Source organism: Drosophila arizonae, chromosome X (genome assembly GCF_054131065.1).
Source record: "Drosophila arizonae isolate 15081-1271.41 chromosome X, UAZ_ARI_1.0, whole genome shotgun sequence".
NCBI classification, from domain to species: domain Eukaryota; kingdom Metazoa; phylum Arthropoda; class Insecta; order Diptera; family Drosophilidae; genus Drosophila; species Drosophila arizonae.
In genome coordinates, this window is record NC_142927.1 from 1,316,328 (window position 1) to 1,340,516 (window position 24,189).

Below are 24,189 nucleotides of genomic sequence, written 5' to 3' on the forward strand. Positions count from 1 at the left end.
TGTGTGTGTGTGTGTTGGAGATGTGGAAATCGAAATGGTAAATGGCTGCAGATTATCAGTTTCATTCATAATATTTACTCAATTATGCGGCAATAAACGCGACCCCAACTTTGGTCAATAAAAATGAAACGTGTGCCGCATCGCAAATCAAAAATGTGTAGAGCCAATGGCTGCCAACACACACACCCACACTGGTGTATATACATATATATGGGCTTTCATTTTAGATACCCTTTTGAGGCTTCTCTTTGGGCAATTGTTATGGCCAGATACTTGATGACTTTTGCTGAATTTGCACTAGTTTCAAAGCGACTCTGTGTGAGTGTGTGCGTGTATGTGTGCCTGTGTGTCTGTGTGTGTGTGTGTGTGTGTGCTGCGACACGAAACGCATAAAACCACATGCCTAATTTCCATGTGGCTAATACGGCCTGGCCCAGTTCGGCCCGGCTCGGCTCGTTCTGGCTCGGGCCCACCCTAACCTCAGCCAGAAATGTTTCGCAGCTTGAGGTCTCGAATATTTCGTGCAGTGTATGCAAATTATGCAATTATTATCAATTTTGTGCAAAATTAGCAAATACATTTTTGTGGCCAATAATTGCAAAGGCGTCGGCAGCGGCAGCGGCATCGGCATCGGCCCCCAGCCAGCCGCCACCCGCCGCTGCTGGCCACCGAAGGTTCTACAGAGTTTGCGGTTGCCAAAAGGAAATCAAATTAAAAACTTTAAGCTGGCAAATATTTGCACTTAAATGTGGCTGAGGGCAACTTTTATATCGGCCCTGGAGCCGGTTGAGGTGGCTCGCAAAAACTTATAGTCGTAAATTTGATGACAACAACAACAACAACAACAACAACAACAGCAGCAGCAGCAGCAGCAGCAGCAGCAGTGAGTGGCAAATTAGAGTCGAACGTCATTATTATGGACATCATCAGTCCGCGCGGCGGCAGCAAACAAAGTTCCAACTGTTTCAATATTACGCATACGCCACGTCTAACTGACGGCGGCTGGCCCAGTCCCCGATTGATTTGCGGCCCCGCCTTGACATTGGCCATAAAGGCAGCAAGAATGCGAACTGAGTTGAGTTTGAGTTGCAGTAGGTGTCTTGGCCTGTGTAATGGCAAACCGAGCAAACAAACCAACCGACAGGGCAAATACCCACACACACACAGAGAGAGAGACAGACACACGTACACGCAGCGAAATGGCCAAGTTAAGAGCGCAGACGACAACGCCCGCTTTTGGGTAGTCAAACTAAGTCAAACAGCAGCTAACCAATAGGAGTGCGAGTACGCACACACAAACACAGACAGACACACACACACACACACATACACACATGCGCTCACATGCTGAAAGCAATATAAATTGCGCTAAAATACGCATACGCACTGTGCGCGGCCGCTGTGCGAGCTGCGCTGCGTGAGTTTTGATTGAAGCCAAAATGTCTGCGACTGCTGCGAGGGCTGCACAACAAGCAATAATTAAAAGCGGCAAGCCCCAAACGCGTGTGTGTGTGTGTGTGTGTTGGCTTGGTCTGCCAATTCGTGTCTCACAGTTATATTTTGAAACATTATTTTTCATTTATTTTTCATTGCCATCTTTGCCGTTTCTATTTGACAAGTTTCTTGTCAACAACATTTGTTATGCTAATATAGAATAGATTAAAAATGTGTATTCAGAGCAATAATTTGACAATTTCTCTCTTAGCTCTTAGATATAATATTATTGCCTTCTACTAGAACTCTGCCTTTTACTCTGCTTATTTTCAAGACCCTCTTTCGACTTGCTATTCGAAATCTTCTCGTTTGTCGACTCTATGCAGAGGACACAAGAGTCTTCTCGCTCTCACTAGGCAACAGCTGGAGCTCTCACATTCAGCAATAAGTATAGCTGTCTCTCTCCTACAGACAATACATCTCTTAATTGCCAATTCTCACGGGTATTACAAAGTCGCCGTAATATCTGTCCCAGTAACTGTAGCTACCACAACGTCCTAATATCACACCAATACGATCTTCTCACAGCTGCAAAGTTGAAAGACATTAGATTAGCTTTTTTTTTTTCTAGGACGAGAGCATTTTTACTTTATTGAACTAAAAAACAATTAAATATTTAATTTAGAATAGAAGTGATTAGAGGAAACTCAGTTAAAATTTTGAATAGACATCGATAAGGCAGTATACGCGGTTTCTGGGCTTAAGTCCTTTTCTTTTGTTTCTTTTGTTTGATTTGCTTGATTTGCTTGATTTGCTTGATTTGCTTGGATTTCGGCTTTCCAATGGGCTGAATGGAACGCTTTGCCCGAGGGAGGGTCTTCTTATTAGTCTTCTTCGAGTAACGACGCCTGGGAGCCGGGACAAACTTGGCCTTGTTGCGACCAACAAGCAAGGTTGGCTTGGATTTCTTGGCCTTTGGCTTCTTCTGCCTTGGTTTCTTGACGGCCTTCATTTTGACGACATTGGTTGTATTAGCTTGATCGCCAGAAGCCTCTGCATCAGATCCCTTCTTCCCCTCCTTACGATTATTAGCCTTTGGACGCTTGTGCGCCAGACGCTTCGGCTTAGCTTTAGCATCGGCCTTGGCCTTCTTTTTCAGCTTCTTGGCAACCTCTACCGGCTCGACGCCTACAGTCTCCGGAGCACCTTTATTGGATTGATTCACAATGCCCTTGCTATTGCTCCACCATAAGGCATCTTGAGGCTGCATGTGAAGAGATCTACTGTGATTGAGCTCAGGCATTAGATTAATGATGTGTTTCACCTTTACATCCGCAACGGTCTCAGTAGCCGTAGTAGCCGGAACATCGGATTCGGCAACTTCTGCGCCAGCTCCCGCTGCTGCCTGCTCTTCTGCAGCGGTCTCCACGGCTTGTTCCACATCTGGTTCTGGTGCTCGCTCCGGTTCCGGCTTTGGCTCTGGTTCTGGCTCTGGTTCTGGTTGCGGTTGTGGTTGTGATTCTGGTTCAGCCTCTATCTCCACATCGGCATCTGCATTTGTTTCACCCTTGTCCACGTCGTCACTGCCCTGCTCAGCATTGGTATTAACGGTTTCTTTCTGTTCTTCAATCACGGTCTCAGCATTATCTGGCTCGTTGGTTGCGTCCCCGATGCGACGCATCTGGCGAGGCGGTGCGAACTCGCGCTCAATTGCGTCTCCCGGTTCATGCTGGCGCTTTACCCCCTTTCTGGGCCTATCACGGCAGCCATCGATAGGCTGGTTCAATATGCTCAGAATGGTGCTCACTACTTTTGGCATTTAGCTGTAAGAATATTGGTGTGACTTCAGAAAATATATGTAGCAATTGATTTGATTTGATGAGCTGTATTTTCTCGTTCTCATCTGGAGATCGAGTTGAATGTGCATGGGCTGCTTGACTTGGAAAAGCTGAGCAGAGGAATATAGAAAGTCAGAGGATACTCTGTTTCTCTCTCTCGCTCTCTCTCTCTCGGTCTCTGTCTTCTGTCTTCTGCTATCTTCTATCCTTTTTGCTCTTGCTTTCTTCTATCCTCTATTAAGAAAACCAAATTGAAGACTACGCAGCCCTGGTTCATTGTGCCAAGAGGCGACAAGAAGTCAGCAAGAAACCATATGTGGGGCTAGGGCGGGGCAGGCACAGAGGTTTGTGGAGGCAAGGAATTGATGTGCTCATAAGCACAGACAAACGCGCTACGCAGCGGGACGGATGCTTGGGTAAATGGGTTAAAGGGAGACGAGGAGGAGACGAGGGAGTAGGGCTGTTGCTGTGGCAGGGGCGTGGTGGATAGCTAGACGTATAGACGAAGCCAAAACCAAAACAACGTTAACGATATGCCAAACGTATGTAGGCCAACAACAGTAATGCGCGGGAGATGATGTGGAAGAAGCAGAAGTAGAAGCAGAAGCAGAAGCAGAAGTAGAAGCAGAAGAAGCAGTTGCCAGTGGATAAACAACAAGAAGAAGACCACACATAACCTGCAAAGCAGTCGAAGCAGTGGGAGAGGAGAAGTGGCTGGTGAGGCAGGACAGTGGACACAGTGGGTAACTGAGTATGATTATGATTACACCGATGATGATGCTGAAAGGGAAAAGTTAGCTTGAGCAAGGCAAATGGGTACGACTAGTAGATGCCCTGTGACCAGCCGTGCGAACTTCTACAGAGAGAAGGGGAAAAAAAGTTGATCATGTTGCGATATCGATATTTAATGATATAGATATTTAACGAGTTATCGACAAGCAACTATAGGTGGATTCAAGCAGTCAGAGCAGACTCTGCATGGTCAGACAACCAAGATACCCCGCATGCTGTTCACGCTCATTTGAAATGCATGAAAATACATTTTCACAAAGGCAAACAATAAGACGTTTGCTTCTTTGGACTTGTTTCGATAACAATATTTGTTAGGACTCTCCCGACTCGAACTCAAAAACTGAAACTCAAACTGAAACTGACAACTCTTTTCACATGCTAGCAAGGGTTGGCGCGCAGGGGCGGGCGCTGGAGCCCCAACGCGCAGGGAGCTAAAAACATTTTTTGACGTGGGAAACTCGATTGGTGCTGCCAATAAATAAACATTTCAAAAGTTCCTCAATGAATAATGCCACAAGCCCTGAGCATGAGCATGGGCGACTATAAACAGGCGAGCATATCGGAAAAGACTTCGTACTCTTCTTCTTCTTCTGCTTTTACTCGGCCAGATAGAAATCTTTGTGGCCAGGCGAGTGCAGGGGAGGGCATGCGGGTCAGAGGAAATGCGAAACCCTTGTCTAAGCAGCTATTTATTATTTAGCTAGCTATCTGATTGCCATTATGAGTGTCATTAATAAAATCATGGTAATTTGATATGCTCTACTTACATATTCAAATATTCAATTACCACGGATAGAGAAAGTCGGGAAGAACTCCACAAAGATACAGGTGGGTTCAGCTATATGTGAGTAAAAAAAGAATTAATTAGCTAGTGAATCATTAATAATATATATATGTTCAATGATTACCTGCAGATAATTTATCCTTTGGATGGATATTATTCAATATACTTAAGTCGGGTATAGTTCCACAAAGATACAGATGAGTTCAGCTATATGTGAGTAAAAGGATTTACGTCATTAGACCTGCGTCATTAGTAATATCATGGTATACTCGTACTTACATGTATATTAGATGATTAACTGAAGATTATTTCTGTTATTTGGATGGATATTATTCAATATACTTAAGTCAACAATAATTCCACAAAGATATAGATGAGTTCAGCTATGTGTGAGTAAAAGAAGGTTTATTTATCATGTGCGTCTTTAATAATAGTAAACTATAATATTATATATATGGAATGTTCACCTGAAGATACTATCCGCGTTATGGAAATAAGAATACTTGGGCAAGAGAAAACAATTTAAGTGAATTTCTTATATAAATTTTTGTTTGTTAAATTTGATCAAAACTATTCGTGTATAAATGTTTGATGTTTTCGTGTTTGTTAAAATATGAGACTAAGCCTATTTAGTTCCTATTGAAAAGTACAAGTATTTTTGACATTACTTATTTTTCTGAAATCTGAGTCGAAGCCTATTCAGTTCCCATTGGGATCGATTTACAGTTGTTTTCGGTATATCCTTGACTATATAGTCAAGCTAAATATTGAAGCCTTTGATGGAGCATTAGCCTAAGGCTGTTGCCATTCTCATTGGGATTCGAGCCAGAGACGGTTTTTCCAAGTTGTTTTCATGCTCTTCAAGGTTCGATTTTGACTTTCTATTTGTTATTCGTTGCACTACTTTATTGATTAAACATTAGCCTTTGGCATTTCAATTATTTTATTTTGCTACCCAGCGGGACTCGAACCAGTGACAACTTGTTTGGGAGACTCTTAAGAGAGACAGATAGAGAATGAGAGAGAAAGTTTCAAGTAGCAATGCACTTGAATGCGGCGCAGAGTGCCTGTGTTGTGTGTGTGTGTATGTGTGCGAGTGTGTGCGAGTGTGTGCCGGAGATCATATGAGATGAGATTTTTGGCTGTTGGCGCAGGTAGAGATGGAGCTGAGGCAGCAGGCGAGGATGTCAACACAGCTGCCGATTGAGTTGTATGCGAGAATTGGGGCCAATGTCAGTGCGTTTCCTGGGTAACTGCAGCCATACATGAAACGGCAGACAGTGATAAAGAGTGTGAGAGAGAGGGAGAGGGAGAGAGGGAGAGAGATGCTGAATCCTCTCGTTTAGGGATTTAATTAAAATGTCAGCAAGAGCATGGCACAAAAACTGGGTTATGGGTGTTAAAAGTGAGCCAAAGTTTCGTTGCTTGACGAACTGAAGCTGCGGCAGTTTCTCAGTCGCTCAGCAAGAAAAAGTAGGCGAAAAATGCATGCGAATGGGCAGCTGCCCGACTGGGAGACCGACAGACTCTGCCCGGAGCTTAGCTGGGGCAACACCTGCAGCGCCACGGCACAAAGCAGTCATTAAATTTTTGGACGTGCCGAGCGCCAAACTAAATACACAAATGAGTGGGGGAGACACGGAGATTTGTTGCTGGTTGATTGAAAAATAATTAAATTTATATCCACCCCGCACCTTTCCGCCCCACGGCGGCAAGTGAGTTGCTTAATATGAGGCAGGCAAGCAAGCATAGGCAAATATTGCGTATACGCTGCGTAAGCCGTTTTATCTTTTGCACACGTTCAAGTCTCCGTCTCACCCTGCCCCTCCACCAGCCCTCCCTCCTCTCTCTCACACTGACTATGTGTGGCAGTTAATTATGACAATTACATGGCAATCGATGCTGCATTTATGATATCGCCTCTCGCCTTGAAATCCATTTAAGAGCGCATAATTCATTTAAGCAGCGCATTTGATGAGGCCACTGCAACAACAACAACAACAACAACAACAGCTGCTGATTGCTGATAAGATCCGCTGCGTCACTTTAACATTGCTACCCACAAAATTAATTCTATAGCTATCATATAATTGTTAATTGCATCGCATTGTTTTAGCGCTGAGCTGAACGTGCTACACATACATATATAGCCGGCTATCCATGAGTGACGACAGTTGACAGCCGCAGCTCTGGCTCTGGCTCAAACGAGATTGTAGTTGACGAGCTTAAGTCATCAGAAAAGTTAATGTTTTTCACTCGATTTAAGGCTGGATAACAGTGCGCATAGATGCTCTTATAGAGCGCCAGCTCCATAGATAATATGTGGATCTCAATCCCTAACCTTACACAAATACATACATACACCATATATGCATATGTACTTATATATTCTTATATAATTTGAGATGATTTTTACTTACATATCTACTAAATCCGCCGGAGAATATTTGAGTCGGGAAAATTTCAATACAGACACAGATGAGTGGGGCTAATAGTGAGTAAAAAGGATTTACTAAATAATTTATTTACTATCATGATAATTTAATATAATCTACTTACATATATATTCAATTGCCAGCTGAAGATTGCATCCGCCTATATAGGAATGGATATACGAATATTTGAGAAAAAACGTTGGGAGTGAATTGTTTGATATTGAAAAAATAAATAAAAAAAAAAGTTTAAATTTTATAAAAATTATTTGTGGGTACGTTTGATGTGTTTCGTGTTTGTTAAAATATAAGTCTAAACCTATTCAGTTCCTATTGATGATATGTTTACTTGTGACATACAAGTCAAAGCCTATTCAGTTCGCATTGGGAAAAGTAAACATTTTGATAATACAATGATGGACAAGTAACAAATTGTTTTGTATTATCTGTTGAAAAGCATATCGCTTAGATATTACTTATTTTATTTGTTTTTCTATATCCAACTTGTTTATAAGGTTGAAATACAACTGCTTTTGTCTTTGGAGCTTTCTCTCTCTATATCTCTATCTCTCTCCCTTGCTTTATCTCTCTCTCTTGCTCTCTCTAGCTCTATCCTTACTTCAACTATTAGGATGTCATCCAATCACAAAATAATTAATTCATTCATTCGTAGTAGCCAAATACTTGCTTGGTAATTTAATATGAGATCTACATACATATATATGCAAATATCTCCTGAAGATCGTAATCCAACTTTCGTATAGATATTATTAAATATTTATAAGTCGGAAATATGCGAGCAAAAAGATTTATTTACCATGTGCGTGTTTAATGACGATCTGAAGATTGTATCCGCCTATATAAGACTGGATATACGAATATTTGAGTAAACGATTTGTGAGTGAATTTTTGATATTGATTATTTTTTTTAACTTTTTGTGTATAGATTCTTGATGATTATAAGTCAAAGCCTATTCACTTCCTATTCGGAAAAGTACCCAAGTTTCTTGTTCTATCTGTTGTGATTGGATGCTTACATATAGTTTAGATATTACTTATTGTTGTTTCACCTCCTTTTATATCTTACTATCATTTTCTTTTTTCAGATTTCTTTAAAGGTTAAAATACATCTATATATATTATTGTATCTGTCTCTCTCTGCCTCTCTCTTTCTATAAGGATGTTACCCAATAGTAGGGTAATTTGATATGATCTAATACATATATATATATATATATATATATATATATATATATTAAATTATCTCTTGAAGATCATAATCCAACTTTCAGATAGATATTTTTTAATTTATTCAAGTCGGAAAAATTCCACAATTACTTCAGCTCTTTGTGAATGAACGGCTTTATTTACTATATTTTTCATTGATAAGACTATTGTGCTTTGATATTATCTACTTACATACATATGTATTCAGAATTGTAACCGTTCTTAGATCTTGAACCGAAAAAAAAATATATATATTTGTGAGTAATTTTTTAAAATTGATTATTTTATAAAATGAAGTGAGTAAAACTATTTGTGTGTAAACTTAAGAGTCACTTTATATTTGTATTGAAAAACCGCGTATGGCTTTAACAAATAAAGAAAAAAAAGAAAAAAACAAGTAAGAACGTTGCAGTCGGGCGTTACCGACTGCGGAATACTCATTCACATCCCATCAACAATTTAGTAGTTAAGTTTCGTTCTAATACTGTAGAATATACAGGTTTTTCCGATTTGCCACGCCCCAACTGGGCGTAGACACCTCATTTTTGGTCAGTTTTTAGAAAGAGATAACGTTACCCTAACTGCAAAGTTTGAATGCTTACCCTAAAAAAATGTGAAAATTACAGGGTATTTTTCGATATGCCACGCCCCTAAAGAGGCGTAAAAATTATTTTTGGGGAATCGATAGAGGAGGCTACCAGTAACTCAACTATCTAAATTTGAAGCTTCTAGCTATTATACTTTAGGAGATATAAACTTTTGCGGTTTGCCACGCCCCCTGTGGGCGGACATATATCCGACAAAACTTTTTGGTCTTGGGTGATCAGTCCGAGTATATGTACAAAATTTGAGGTCTCTGCCATCAATAGTGTCCAAAATATAGGAGAATTTAAAAAATCACTATATCTTCATGTCCGATTTGCCACGCCCCCAACGGGCGTAGACTTATAATTTATCTTCAGACTTTATAGAATCATACCATTAGCTGACGTGCAAAATTTCAGCATTCTAGGTTTACAACTTTAGGAGATACAGTTTTATCCGATTTGCCACGCCCCCAATGGGCGTAGATATATCCGCCATAGCTCGTGATCTTGGGTGGTCAACGCGGACCTACATACCAAGTTTCAGCTTTCTAGCTCTTCAACAAACATGATTTCTGGTATATCGGAAAATGCATTTTCCGATTTGCCACGCCCCTAGTGGGCGGATCGGGAAAATTTTAACACTTTATAAATCGGAGATATACACGAGTATGTGTTCCAAATTTCAAGTCTCTAGCTTCAATAGCGCCGAAATAGATTGCGTTCATACGGACAGACGGACAGACGGACAGACGGACGGACGGACAGACGGACAGACGGACAGACGGACGGACAGCAAGACGGACATTGCACAAAACCAATATACTGATTCACTTTCGTGAATGAGTATAAAAAAACTTTATATTTGTGTGTAAATTTTTGATGTTGCTCATTTTTCTGAAATCTGAGCCAATTGCCTCTCAGTACCCATGGAGAAAATGTAAACCATACAATCTGTTACTTATCATAATCTTCGAGATATTATTTGAAATCTTAGTATCGCTAATAGCACTTGTCACTTTTGAGCTCAATCGAGGACTGAGTCTACATAGTATACCTACATTTTTAGGTCTATATATACATATTGCTCTGCCTCAATATATATATTTATTTATTGCTGAGAGCATGTCGTCACATGTTTACTACTTTGCTATGCCTTCTTTGAGAATATCTATATATCTTTTTTTTATTGCCCAATTTCTATTTAAAATCCTTTTGCTATCCCTGGGTTACTTCCCCCTTTGCCTCTTTTTAGCCTTAAACGTGTCTATGTCTCTATTAACGATACACTTGCCCATCTTCTTCTTCTTCTTCTTGTAGTTCTCCCCATAATGGTTATGATAATTGCATTGCCTACTTTTCGGCTCCTGCAAATAGCTTTGACGCCATTTTTTGTAGGCAGCTGGTTTTGACTTTGACTTGGCCTCTCTCGCTTTGCCTTCGACTGTGTGCCAAGATTTTCTTTTCCCTTTTGCCAATTACCCAGCATTACCTTTTCAAACCAGCCAAGTTGCCTTCAAAAAATAATGCCATGCTACATAGCAGCCTTTAATACTCTCTAAATTTGATCGAAAATCTCATTTTCGTGAGCCGAAGAGAAAAGAGAATCGTGACCTCTATGTTTTCTAATACTAGAAAAACGATTTTCTATATTTTTATGTTAGCATTCTTACGTTATAGCAACAATATTTATTCCAGATTAGTTGAAATTGTGTAGCTAAACTAAGCTAAGTAAGATTTTGAATGTATTTCGTATTCTTATTGCTAATTCTTGCTAATTTTTCACACATATGTCTCTTCATTCGATTGAGTGCCACATCTAAGGCTTTTAACTCTATGTTAGAGCATTGTACAACGCACTCGCTGCTATGCAACTATCTCTTCTCTGTTGTCCGATTGTCTCTTTCGGGCGTCTGCGTTTGTGTCTATGGACTTGCTTACTGTCAACTGGCATTAAAAAGGCAAAACAAGAAGCAGAAAAAAAGGCAAACGTATTGCGAAATTGCAGCAGGTAAAATCAACAACACGGGCAACAACAGCAACAACAGCAACAACCTGAAGCAACCTGCAGCAAAAGTTTTTTTCTATTGATATTGCGGTTGTTGTAGCTGCCTTGCTTTGCCTGTTACATATTTGTGGGCATTATTGTTATTGCAGTTGTTGTTGCTGTTGTTGTTGTTGTTGTCAGACAAACAAGCGACAGCAACAGCAACAACAACAACCTGTAGCAACGACAACTTTTGTCGTGATTTTAAGCAATGCCAAAAAGTAGGCAACAAGAAAGCGAATGTCACATGTGTGTGAGTATATATATATGTGTGTGTGTGTGTACGTGTGTGTATATGTGAAGTCAACTGCTGTTGCCATTGTTACTGTTATTGCTGCTGCTGCTGCTGCTGCTGCTGTTGCCGCTGGCTGCAGCGATGCCAAAGCTAAAGCGGAAACGGAAGCGGCCAAGCTGCCAACTTGCACTTTACACTCTGCTTCTTTCTGCTCTCTGGGCCAAGCAGCAAACAAAAAAGCATGACAACAAAAACAACAAAAAAAAAAACAACAGTATATAATGCCAGCACACACACAAACATAGGCAAACAACAATAGAAACATGGCCCGCAAACTGTTTACACCACATGCCCATTGTACTTTTTCGCGTATTTTCAACGTCTATTTTCGTACAGCTTCTTTTTCTCACTTTTTTCTGGAATGCTCAATTTTGCTTCGTTTAAAATTGGAAAAACACGTGAGCAAACGATATGAGTATAAGAGTGTACGAGTATAAGCGTAATAATGCAGAAGAATAGAAGAATCGAAAAAAAGAAGAGCGCAATAGAAGACTCGAAGAATAGAAGAGTATGAGCGTATAAGAATAGAAGAAGAGCATAAGGGTAGAAGAGAAAAACAAAAGTACATATCAATGCTTCAGAATCTCCCAGTTCTTAAGATAAGGAGTATAAGAGCACACGAGCATTGAAGTAGAGGAGTCCGAGAACCTATACCATAGTACTGTACATACACATGATGCCACCAGACAGTAGTATTTGATTCCACACTTAAAAATTACTTCCAAGTGTTGCAAAACCCACTTGGCAGCTGCATTAGGACATAGAAGCTGCCTTCTGACGGAGACCAAACAAAAACTTCGCACTTTGCACTGATTTTTATATAGACTTAGGGGGCTTTTGGTTTGGCAGCAAACGAAACAATAAGCTGACAAAGTGACATTGAAAACAACAACTGAATGCGACACAGGCTGCATGAGAGCGAGCGAAAGAGAGAGAGAGAGGGAGGAGAGGGAGAGAAAGAGAGACAGAGAGAGAGAGAGAGGGATCGGGTGCATGTGAGCTGTGACAATTGAATGAATGAACGGGCGTTGCAAACTTGACGCCGAAAAATGATGCCAAGTGGTAACAAGTCCGGAGAGGGAGGCTGGGGCAGGGGCGTGGCACTGAAGGGAGGGGAACGCTGCCGGACTGGATGGTCATGAGTTATGGCCTGTGGTCATGTGGCGCATGTGGCGCCAGAGCAGGCTTCAACTCCGCCCCAAGACTGGGACTAGAGGCTGTAGTGTGGGGGGGTGGGCTTTTCTGAAAGGGCGGTTGGGGAGGGAGCTAAAAATGAAAAGTGAATGTCGCAATGCCAATGCGATTGCAATTGTGAAAGTTAAATTGAATGCGTTGCGACAATGTTTGGCCGTTGGTGGGGCGACAGCCTTCGGCTTTTGGCTAAAGTTTCTTTCTTGTTTTCCATTTTTATTTGTATTTTTTTGGAGTTCAAGTACTTCAGCTGCATGTTAAGTAATTGGAGCGGCAGCAGTCGTAAATGATGGCTACAATAAGCGTAACAAAGGCCACGAAATAAAGCAGTTGATAAAGATGTTTAAGAGGAAACGAACTCGAAAAAGGAGAGAATTCCAGCTGCAAACTAAATTTAAATATGATTTAATATAAAAAGATATGTCTAATAAAGCAGTCGAAAGTAGAAGAGGACAAATATATATAATCGTTTATCTCTGTACATTCACTCATCAGTCGTCAGTCATCAGTTATCAGTAATAAGCCATCAGTCATCAGGCATCAGTCCTCAGTCCTCAGGCATCAGTCCTCAGTCCTCAGCTATCAGTTATGAGTTATCAGTTATCAGTTATCAGTTAACAGTTAACAGTTAACAGTTATCACTCATTACTCATTACTCATTACTCATTACTCATTACTCATTACTCATTACTCATTACTCATTACTCATTACTCATTACTCATTACTTATTACTCATTACTCATTACTCAATACTCAATACTCATTACTCATTACTCATCAGTCATGAGTCATCATTAATCAGTCATCATTCATTACTCATTACTCATGACTATTACTTATTAGCTATGTACATCATTGTCGCTATACTTTTAAGGAATCGAGTCTGCTCCGTTTATAAAGCTGCTGTCTCCATATATGTATGTAGTTTGAGTATTATTCTCGTGTTTCGAGGTGTTTCTTTTTCACGCTCTTCACAATTTCGCAGCTCATGCAAAGCTTTATTGAAAAACGAAACAAGAAATTGGTAAGCAGAGAAAATGGCACGGAACGAGTGTCTCAACAAATGAATAAATCAAATGAAGTGAAGTGAATGAAGGGAACGAACAATGAGAAGTCCAATCAATGGGCTAAAGCTGAAAATCAGATAGAGGGAGCGAGAGGACTGATGCCTCTGAGTGTGAAAGGGACCCCAAGTTTGCCTGGGTGTGTGTGTGTGCAGGTAAAAGCAAACAACAAATAAATTTGATAGGAAAATCCGTAAAACTAACTCGCTTAATAACTCGCACTTGAGTGGCAAACGCAAACACAGTCGCTGCTCGAGTGCCAAGCAAAAGTTTTTTACTATTTTTTCGACTGACCAACTGGCTAGTTTTCCAACACTAGCACATACGCACACACACACATATGTACTACTACTAATGCACGCTAACCAACACACAAAAGTTTCAGTCAGAGGAAGCATTGCGGCAGCCCTCCAGAGTATTTTGGAAATGTGTGAATGAGTCTGTGTACTACAGTCTGTGTGTGTGTGTGTGTGTGTGTGCTCTGTTGCTGCTTTCAATTGTGCTGAAGTGTAATAACTTTAAGCTGCATTTGGTTGCCAGTTCGTTCCGAACTCCACCAAAAAAAAAAAAAAAAAAAAAAAAAAAAAAAAAAAAACTAAAAAAGAGAAAAGAACCGAACTAAACCAAAAGCAAAATCCGGCAAAGTAAAGAAAAGTCCAGCAAAATGAACGCGTGCAACACACACACACGCCACCTGTCGTTTGGTTTCTGTCTTCGACTCCCTTCCCCTCTCTCTCTCTCTTTCGCTCTCGCTCTCACAATCGCTCGCCGTCTCTTTCGGTAGCAAAGTTTTAAATTTGCTTAATCAACAAAATGCAAATAACAGCTCGTCAGGGATTTTTGTTTAGTCTTGTTTATGCTTTATTTACGCTACCCAAAATAAAAAGAACAAAAATAACCGAGCAGCACCCATCAGCTATTGCTCTCTCGCTCTCTCTTAGTCACTCTGTGCCTCTGTGACGCACAGAGTTCGCAATAAACCACTTAAATTTTGCAGCTTTTCGCACACTGCTCGGTTCAACTTGGTTTGCATTATCAATTATCATTTTTCCAAGTCTGTCTGATGCGGATGCGGATGTGTGTGTGTGTGTGTGTGTGCCCCACTATTACTTTCGCTTGACCCTAATTTCCTATAAGGCAAAACACAAAAACTGTTGGCTTATGTTCCATAAATATCAATATACAGTCGATGCATGTGTGGAATTGCTTTGAGAGTAGCCTGTTAATGTGTGTAAAGCGCAAGGCTTATTGAGTTGAACTTAGCCAGAAGCTATCAAGGAGCTTTTAGACTAGCCCAAGCGTGGTTGGAATTAAACTATTTCAATAATATTTCTTAGCCTACATGCAAATGCCGACAGGGCTGCGCTAGCCTATTAGGCGTGCCCAGCCCTAATTTTTTAGTCTACGTCATAGTTTATGTGAGTATGATCCATTGAGTCCTTCCATGCAAACAAAGGCGCTCATACGAGTCTCATTGTTATTAGAATCTCAGGTGTTGGAGGTGTTCGAGTCCAGGAGAAGACTTTCTATTCGTGTGCTTTCATATATCTATACAGTCAATGGTCTTCAGGTACTCGCACACAAAAACCTGTAAAAAAGCTCTAGTCGAGACCCTGAACCCTCCAAGCTGATATTCTAATGCTGTATGCAAAATCTAATTTCAAATCGAATTGTAAAAGTGTTCAAATTACGCTGAAAAAACAAAATCAATTTATCGATTATTCTTGATACAAAATATATCGAATGGATTATCGAAAAAATATGATAAGCTTGTATTGCATATGATATACACAAGTCTATATGCAAAATTTCTAGATCTTATATCTTCTGAGATCTCGGCGTTCAAATGGACAGACGGACAGGGCTATATCGACTCAGCTCGTCGCCCTGTTCAGGATTATATGCACTTTATGGGGTCTGCGATGATTTCATTATATCCTGAATTCCCATTTTCCATGGGTTCAGGATAACAAAGTCTATGATCCCAATGGCAAATGATATACAAGAAATGTCTCAAGCTCGAATCCCTCTGAAAATCTACTGAGCTGCATATGTTAAATAGTCATGAAACCAATTAATAAACGACTCGCATACTAGCAAATCTAATGTGCATATATGTGTTTGCCTCTATATCTATATTTCAGACTATATACGTATACGTAATATGCACATAGAGAGAGCTATACTATGTGCATTTGATATCTTTCATGCGAATGACTGCATTGCATGTGGCTGGGCGAAAAGTTGCGCCAATTACGCGACTGCTTAAGTCTTACAATTCTAAGGCCATGGGCGGCGCTGGTACGAAAGGGGTTGCGAGAGGGTGGGGGGGGGGGGGGGGTTACTTTTGGAAGTCGCTGGTGCTTTGGGCCTGACAGATTTTCCGCACAGATGCGGCTTAACAAATTTGCTGCATACTTGCGGGCGTTCACGTGCGAGGCGAGGCTTAAAACTTCAACTGTCGATGTGGGGGCCTGTGCTGGGTGTGTCTGTGTGACAGAGAGAGATGGAGCGAGCGAGAAGAGAGAGAGAGAGAGAGAGACCATATGCGTGTGTGTGCTTTGCCGAAGTAATTAAACACACATTCAAGTCGCTATACAAATATGATGATACGAGCATGCATTATACGATATGTAAATGAATTTAAGCTCCCATTATAAAGGTTGCCGCATGCCGCATGCCGCACGCGCCTCGCTGCCAAGGTCAACAGCACTTGCACACACACACACGCGTGCACACAAAGCAGGGCGAAGGCCAGCGACAGACGCCACAAAATGGCGCACATCAAAAATTTTGACACGCCGCACTGGACTCGTTCACAGTGCTAAGATCAGTCAGATGCCCGACTAGTAGTTACCCTCTAGAAGCAGTTGAGCTCTTGGCATATACTGAGGACGTATCACAGTATTGATGCGTATCGTGGTTTATGTAGATATATATAGAACTTATTTTTACACTAATGCACGGCCACCTAATGCCCTGAATAGATAATGTTTCACATTTTGAGTAGTATAGACAGATATATGGACACCTTTTTGTACTTAGCAAACTTGAATATACCAAACTTAGAGTTCCAGCTGAGGAAATTGAGAATAGTCTTCCTACAGAGTAAGGTCTGATCAGTTATAATAGAAACCGAGGGAGCAAGAGATTCAAAACCCTCTGAGATTTAATACAATTGTATTTCGACAAACTGAAAACTACATACAGTAGAATACCGATAATTCAAGATGGCAACGGGATCAGTTTTTTTTCGATTTACACAGAAATTCAAATTATCGAAAATTATCGAGAATTATTAAGAACAAATTTCTTTCAAGGGGATAGAACTTTTTTCGATTTATAGGGAATTTCGATTTAGCGGGGTACAAATTATCGACACTCGACTGTATTTTAAATTTATAGAAAAAAGTAAAAGTCAGAGTTCGATATAATAAACTATATGATGGATATGAGAGAATGCTAGTCTTTCCTTTGTATCCTATGTATCGACTTAGGCTGAAGACTGAATAAACACTATATAGCTCAATCCACCTTTCGTAGTAGAGCGACGTATGCTCGGCCTCGTCATTACATTTTTGCAGTAAATGCAGGTGAATTCGTCACATTTCTCCCTTATTGAGATTTGTGTGTAAATATATGGTAGTGTTTGTATGTACATATAGTAGAATGCATGTGTGTTTATATATATAAACGCATTAATGTGTTTATGCATATGTAGTTCATCTCGTATGCACAAGTGTGCATGTGTATGGGTCTGCCTGTGTGCGTGCATAAGATTTGTTGCTTTGTTAACAATCGATTGCATCACAATATAAATAAACATATAAATATATATATGTATATATGTATATATGCGTATACATATATATGAATCTGATACTTTAGGCTTTAACATAAAGTTCAGGGCGTACGAAATACTTATGGGCCAACCCTCTTCCAAGTTCACATATGCATAAATTTGGCTTCATGTGCCAGTGTGTGTGCCTATATGCACATGTATGCATATATATGTATATATGTATATTTATATGTCTGTGTGTGTGTGTGTGTTGGCAGCCACCGTTCGGCGCCAATGATATTGAAAAATGCAGACTTCTGACCCCATTTGTGGAAGTGTCGCTGCTGCATGTGTGTGTGTATGAGTGTGTGTGTGTGTGTGACAACAACTCAATGCTGGGGTCGAGCTGTGGCAATGGATGTGGCTGCAGCAACAGCCACCGCTGCCACCGCCGCCGCCGCATAATGTGCAGGGAAAATAAAGTGCACAAAAAACTGAAAAGAAAAATTACAACAACAACAACAACAGCAGCAGCAGCAGCAGCAACAGCAACAGCAACAGCAAGAATAAGTGTGAAAACGCGCAATTTGCATTTTCCTCATTTGCCGGCGAAAGTGCGCACGAAATACTTTCGCATCTATCTGTAGACAGAGCAACTATCTATCGCATATAGATATCGCCCTGAATAACTAAATGGAGAGTAAATGAGCTGTGAACCTGACACGCCCCCGTTCCCGGTCTGCCGCTATTTGCCCTAGAAGTGAAAAGGAAACACAAACAAATAAAACTTTGCCTACGCTCAGCTATAGTTGGGTGTGTTCAAAAGAACTAGTTCTTGAGAGCACTTGCCTTTCATGCAACAGCTGTAGAGTGAGGATGGGGACGTGAAGTTGTTTCAAGTAGAGTCACTGTCCAGCGGAACTTACTGCAAGCTCAAAAGAACCAGTTCACATTGTGCACAGCCATTGAGAGAGGAACCATTCAAGCTGCAGTTGTGAAGTGTAAAGCAGTTGAGAGCAGGTTCAGCTGTGGTTAAGTGCTCATAGCGACTAGATGCGTTGAATGAATAGCGGGAAGAATATGCTTGATTTTATGAATAATAATCTGTGGAGTGAGAACAGGCTATATCTACTTTCCAAAGTAAAGAACTAGTTTGGTAAGTGCTCAGAAGAACCAATTCGCCGTGTGAATCGTATTGCAAATGAATCTTTAAGGCAGTAATTTCCATATGAGAACAGGTTGAGAGTCTTATCTGCAGTCGGTGCAGTAATTGCTCAAAAAACCCAGTTCGCGGAACTAGAACCAGTTGATTATATATGTTTTTAGGCTTAAAAGGACTAAAGCTCAACTTAATTTCCGGCGTAACATATTGAATGGCAAATCGATCATACCCATGCGCATGAGCATGGGCATAAGGGATATATTATAATGGAATTGCATAACATAATATATTTATTATCGATAGGTTGACATGATTTTAATTAGTTCACTCAAGCGAACATCTACTGTAGCTCAATTTATATATAGGAAATTGGAAATTCGAGTCCGTATTGAAATTTATGCAAAGCGAACATAAATATATGTAAGAGAAAATGAGACAGCGAGATAGAGAGACAGGGAGACAGAGAGGGGAAGATGTACATACATAAATGAAATGTGACTCAATAGAATTTCAATTATTTCACCAGAATACACTTGATTACATTCGTCTGACTGGGGAAGAGGGGCATTGGTTTGGTTGTGTGTGTGTGTGTGTGTGTGTGTGTATGACAACTCTGTAGAGTTGTCGCGCGCTCTCCCACAGCCTGCTTGATTTTCATATTTATGTATTTTTATTGGCCGTGCCAGAAAGGTGAATTCCTGCAGATAAACAGAACAAACCCCCAGAGCTCCAGGCAGCCCCAGACCTGTAGACCTCCAGGTCCTTTTGTCTCCTTTGCTTCTTTTTTTTTTTTTTTTTATCAATTCCTATGTATTTCCAATTGAATGCATAGAACGCTTCAACGCGTGCATTTTTTTTTTTTTTGCCCAAATAACGTTACGCAATGGCTAAAAACAATTCTGGGCCAAGTAATTAGAATCAATTGACCCTGAACGCTTTTTCCAGTTGACCTGTTTCCTGATATCTCAACTCGCCTTGATCCGGCCGGAGCAAAGCAAAAACAATCAAATCAAAATCCAACTGGAGCCAACAAATTGTCTTTAAAATAAATATAAATATATAAATTGGAAATGGCAAACAAATGCCAATTCCACCTTTCACTTACGCCAATTGACAATTGCTTTTCCTACCCAGAAAGCAAGGTGTGGGCGTGGGCGTGGGCGTGCATGTATTGTTTTTGACAGCTTATATAGAACCTATGATAATATATTTTTCCTCTTCTCCTTCCCCTCTTTTCTCACTGTATGTGAGTATGTTTGCTTAGTATATTTCTATTCCTGTGGCCCCTCTTTTATGCAGCGGAGTTGTCTCGTGTGTGGTGTATCACCTCACCTTTCTTCCTGTCTCTCCTTTCTTTCACTCTCTCTCTCTCTCTTTTTCTCTCTCCTTCTTTCTTTCACTCTCTCTCTCTTTTTCTATCTTGTTTCATCTCTGTAGGCTTCCATTCTCTAACTCCCTCTCCCTCTCTCACTATATCTTTCTCTTTATCTCTCCATTTTCCCCCAAATTTCACTCCCTTACGGTCTTATTCTCTTTCTCTCCTTCCTCTCCACTCTCTCTCTCTTTCTCTATCTTGTTTCATCTCTGTAGACTTCCTTTTCTGTAACTCCCTCTCCGTCTCTCTCTTTATATCTTTTTCTTTATCTCTCCGTTTTTCCCCAAATTGCACTCCCTTACGGTCTTATTCTCTTTCTCTCCTTTGTCTCCCTTTCCCAAATCTTCTTTTCCTATCTAATTTTCCTTCTCACTTCAATTATTTCCCATTATTTGATACCTCTCTCTCTTAATCTGGTTTTGCTTTATGTCTGACTAAAGATTTCTCTCTCTCTCTCCTTCTCTTTCTCTCACTTCTGCTATTATTTCTTCTTTTTGTCTCTCATATCTCTTTTCATCCTTTTCAGATTCATCCACTTCTCACATCTTCAATTTCGATCAATTTTTGTGAATTGATTTGTATGAGAAGCGCTGAGAGGGGTGCAAAAGTCCTTATTCAGCAGATGAATATTAATTGAATAACTTTTTCTCTCTTCTCCCTGGCTTTATTATTGTTTTTCCCCATTTTATGGCTCACGACGTTAGCTGTTGTGTATATTATCCATATCCATATCCATTGCTCTAACAAAGTTGTTCAATCTCATTTTTCTTGTTTCTCTTCCCCCAATTTTTGTTTTTGTGTTTGTTTTTGGATGGGAGCATAACAGAAGTTCTCACTCAACCAATTGCTAGCCGATTTCAATTGATATACGATTACCATGTTGGTAATCCTCGAGTTTTGTTAGTTTGGTGCATTTGTGATGAATGGCAGCTGGCAAAAACCGAGCGCGAGAGAAACATGAAGAAACATGAGTTTGATTCCGAGTCTGGCACTCGATTCATAACTCGATGCTCGGATGTTTGTATTATGATATTTCGTGCTGTTCGCTTTTAGCATATTTGCAAACATTTTTCAGCATTCGCAACTCATTGAGCAATCGAGTTGCTGACTCTCTCGCGCCCAGCACCCTCTCGGCAGCGTCCAAACCAAACCCAAATGTCCGAATTCGCATTTGGCGTTCCGAGTCCGATGGGGAATGCGGATTCTCTATATAGCAGCTGTACACTGTTTTTCCTTTTCCTTTTCTCTTTTCTTTTTATTTTGTTGCCTTTTGTTCACATGCTTTCTGTGCTTGTGTCTGTATGTGTGTGTGTGTGTGTGTGCAGCTCGCAAACTGTTTATTATTTTGTCGACAAATGCGTGTTCGAACCAGAGACCAAACAATCCTAACACAAAGCATAACCATATTGTCCTGACGTGTTTCCCTGTCTTCCTCGCTCTCACCCTCTCACCCTCTCACTCTCACTCTCTCGCTGTCTCCTCGCCCCTCTTTCGCCCACTGTTTGCTGTCCATGTCTCTTGACCAGTCTGTTCAGTGTCCATGGCAGGGTCTGCCAAAGGCGCATAAAATTCGCATCATTGATTTCTATTTCGTTCAGAGCTCATTAAACAATCGGATAAACTTTAAGAATCAACAACGGCAACAACAGCATAACGGCAACAGCAAACGGCACAGATGGACTGACAGCTCTTTGGTGGGAAGTCTGGGACCTTGGGATCCAGTTGTATTCCAGTTGGAGCTCATGTTGATTGTGCGTGTGATACGCCCACACACGCACGCACACACATAGACCCGAATACCAAGCGCCGACCTTCTTGGTCTTGTACAACTGGGCCTCGCCGGCAAAGGTCAAGCTCAACAGATTTTTCACGCATTTTTATACACTGCACAGACATCGGTCGGGCGTGTGAAGCGTATTTCATATAAATATACCCTCTAAAATATGTGCCGGGAGGCAGTTCTCTTTTGAAACACTGTTTAGCTATTTACAGGGTATCTAAAAATCATTTAAACTCCTTAATTTAGACAATTCTTTAAGAAATTAGCACTTAGGCTGCATATACAGGGTATGTCAAGGTCGGTCAATCTATTTGAAAGTCAAGTTTAACTGCTCGCGAATCTATTCCAGCAATAGATCTACAAATATCATGAAACTGTGTGCCCCTCATATACAGGGTATGTACTAGTTGAGCTGAATGACTGCAAGCTATTTATTAATGTATTAGTGACTATATTTATAGCATTGGTGCTTAAAATCTTCACAGGGTGTTTAATTCATAAAAATACTGGGTATATCAGTAAACCTTAATTAAGTGGTATCTTTGAGTCGAGCATGCTTAGGATAGTTTAGCTGCACTTTAAAGTCAGCAAATGGCCAGCTGCTCCGACAAAAACATAAAGCACAAACAGCACCAACTGTTGTTGTGCACAGCTTCTGGCATGAGAATTTCCGAGAAGGGCGCAACAACAGAAAATAGAACCCCAAAAAAAAGAGGAGAAATCATTGAAAATTGTCGTGTAATTAGCCGTTAGACTCTCGGCTCTCTCAGCTCAAAATTGTTGTGTGTTGCTTTAAGTACGTGTCGTGCCACATTTGCAAATGCGCTTCAAATTGCTCATCCGCACACACACACACAGAGTGGCAGCGGGCGTGTGGGTGTGTGTGCATGTGTATGTGATTTGGAAAATCATTGAGTTGTAAATGGGATTCGAGGCTGCACGTTCGTGCATACAAATCGTTGCCTTAAAGCGACCCTCGGCTCGTTTTGGCTGCCTCGTTGACTTGGCCCAAATCGAAGAAATGAAATTTAAATTTTATGCAAATACCAAACGCACACACACATACACACATCTAGCTAGCTGTGCTGACAATGTGCTAAGCATCGCATTTGGCCATTTTATTTGTTTTTTTTTTTCTGTTTTGTTTTGCTCTTTGCAATTTGCCGCGCTCAACTTTTTGCATTTCGGTGACAAAACGCCAAAAACGCACCAAAAGCCAAAAAGTTGTTTACGCTTTTCCATATACCCTGCATGAATTGGCTAAAATGCATATTGATGGCTGATCATTGGTTTAGGTAGAGGAATAGGTGGCATAAATTACATATATCATATCTGCCATAAACAGAGATATGTATATTTGATTTATATCATGCTTTACTCGTACTTATGAAGAACGATAGTTATCGATAAATCGATTGCCGATTAATATTGCCGATGAAAATTAAGGATTGACAACAAAACGTTTTGTATCTTAAGTATTATCGATAAGTATCGATATTAATAGCCTATCTCGTAGATTATAAGAACTTGGTAAATTACTTAAACTAACATTACGAATTCATCATACAACAAGTAAGAAAGCTCCAGTCGAGACTGCTCGACTACGAGATACCCTGAACCCTCCAAGCTGATATTCTAATCATTCTGCACTTCTTTTATGCACACATACATACACATGCATCCACACGCACGCATAAGCCTGCGCTCTGCTAACTGCGCAGTAAGCAGCGACTGCGCTTGGGCTGCGCTGCAGTGTGGGCAATGTTATGAGAATTTATTTGTTAAATAATTTCTTTTGTAGACATACGATCTTAATGAAACTTTTAGAGCGTAATCATATGGTGAATATGTGTGTATATTCCAAAGCTCAAGTCTCTAGTATTTGAAATACGCTTTTTACAAAAGTGAGGGTGAGGGGGTGAATTTAAGGGTGGGGGGTAAATTTTAACAAAAACCGAAATTGTATAAATTGCATATAAGCATACATTAAAAATTTGGAGACTCTAGCAATAAGGGTGTAGAAGATATAATTTTATAACTGGTTTTCGATAAGGTTTTTTATCGATAAAAAAAGATCGGGATGAGTTATCGATTTTTAATGATAAACTTGATATGCGCGCTGTAATTACGGACATTTAAAAAAAAAATTGAAGTCTCTAGCTCTTATATCTTCTGAAATCGACGCGTTCATACATACGGACGGACGGACGGACGGACGGACGGACGGACGGACGGACGGACAGACAGACGGACAGGGCCAAATCGACTCAGCTCGTCGCCCTGATCAAGAATATATATACTTTGTGGGGTCTGCCACGCCTCCTTCTGCCTGTTACATACTTTTAACAAAACCATTATACCCTGATTTCCCATTTTCAATGGGTTCAGGGTATAAAAACATT

The 24,189-nt window shown here is 40.5% G+C and overlaps 1 protein-coding gene across 3 annotated transcripts in view; it reads right to left on the reverse strand.

Moving 5' to 3' along the window:
* Positions 1 to 2,051: 2,051 nt before the first annotated feature.
* Positions 2,052 to 24,189, reverse strand: part of LOC108618503 (uncharacterized) — a 31,613-nt gene continuing 9,475 nt past the window's right edge. The window contains exons 2-8 of one of the 3 annotated variants that reach the window (XM_018014536.2): positions 7,408 to 7,443; positions 7,269 to 7,336; positions 5,128 to 5,231; positions 4,973 to 5,055; positions 4,832 to 4,902; positions 2,759 to 3,257; positions 2,052 to 2,698 (exon numbers count right to left, since the gene is read on the reverse strand). In XM_018014536.2, coding sequence (XP_017870025.1) covers positions 2,195 to 2,698; positions 2,759 to 3,253 — 999 coding nt within the window. In that variant the 5' untranslated portion in view covers positions 3,254 to 3,257; positions 4,832 to 4,902; positions 4,973 to 5,055; ... (1 more) ...; positions 7,269 to 7,336; positions 7,408 to 7,443 and the 3' untranslated portion in view covers positions 2,052 to 2,194. Of the gene's footprint in view, positions 2,699 to 2,758; positions 3,278 to 4,831; positions 4,903 to 4,972; positions 5,056 to 5,127; positions 5,232 to 5,315; positions 5,477 to 7,268; positions 7,337 to 7,407; positions 7,444 to 24,189 lie in introns of those variants that run through there. The other 2 variants (XM_089474370.1, XM_089474371.1) reach the window with 2 other exon arrangements.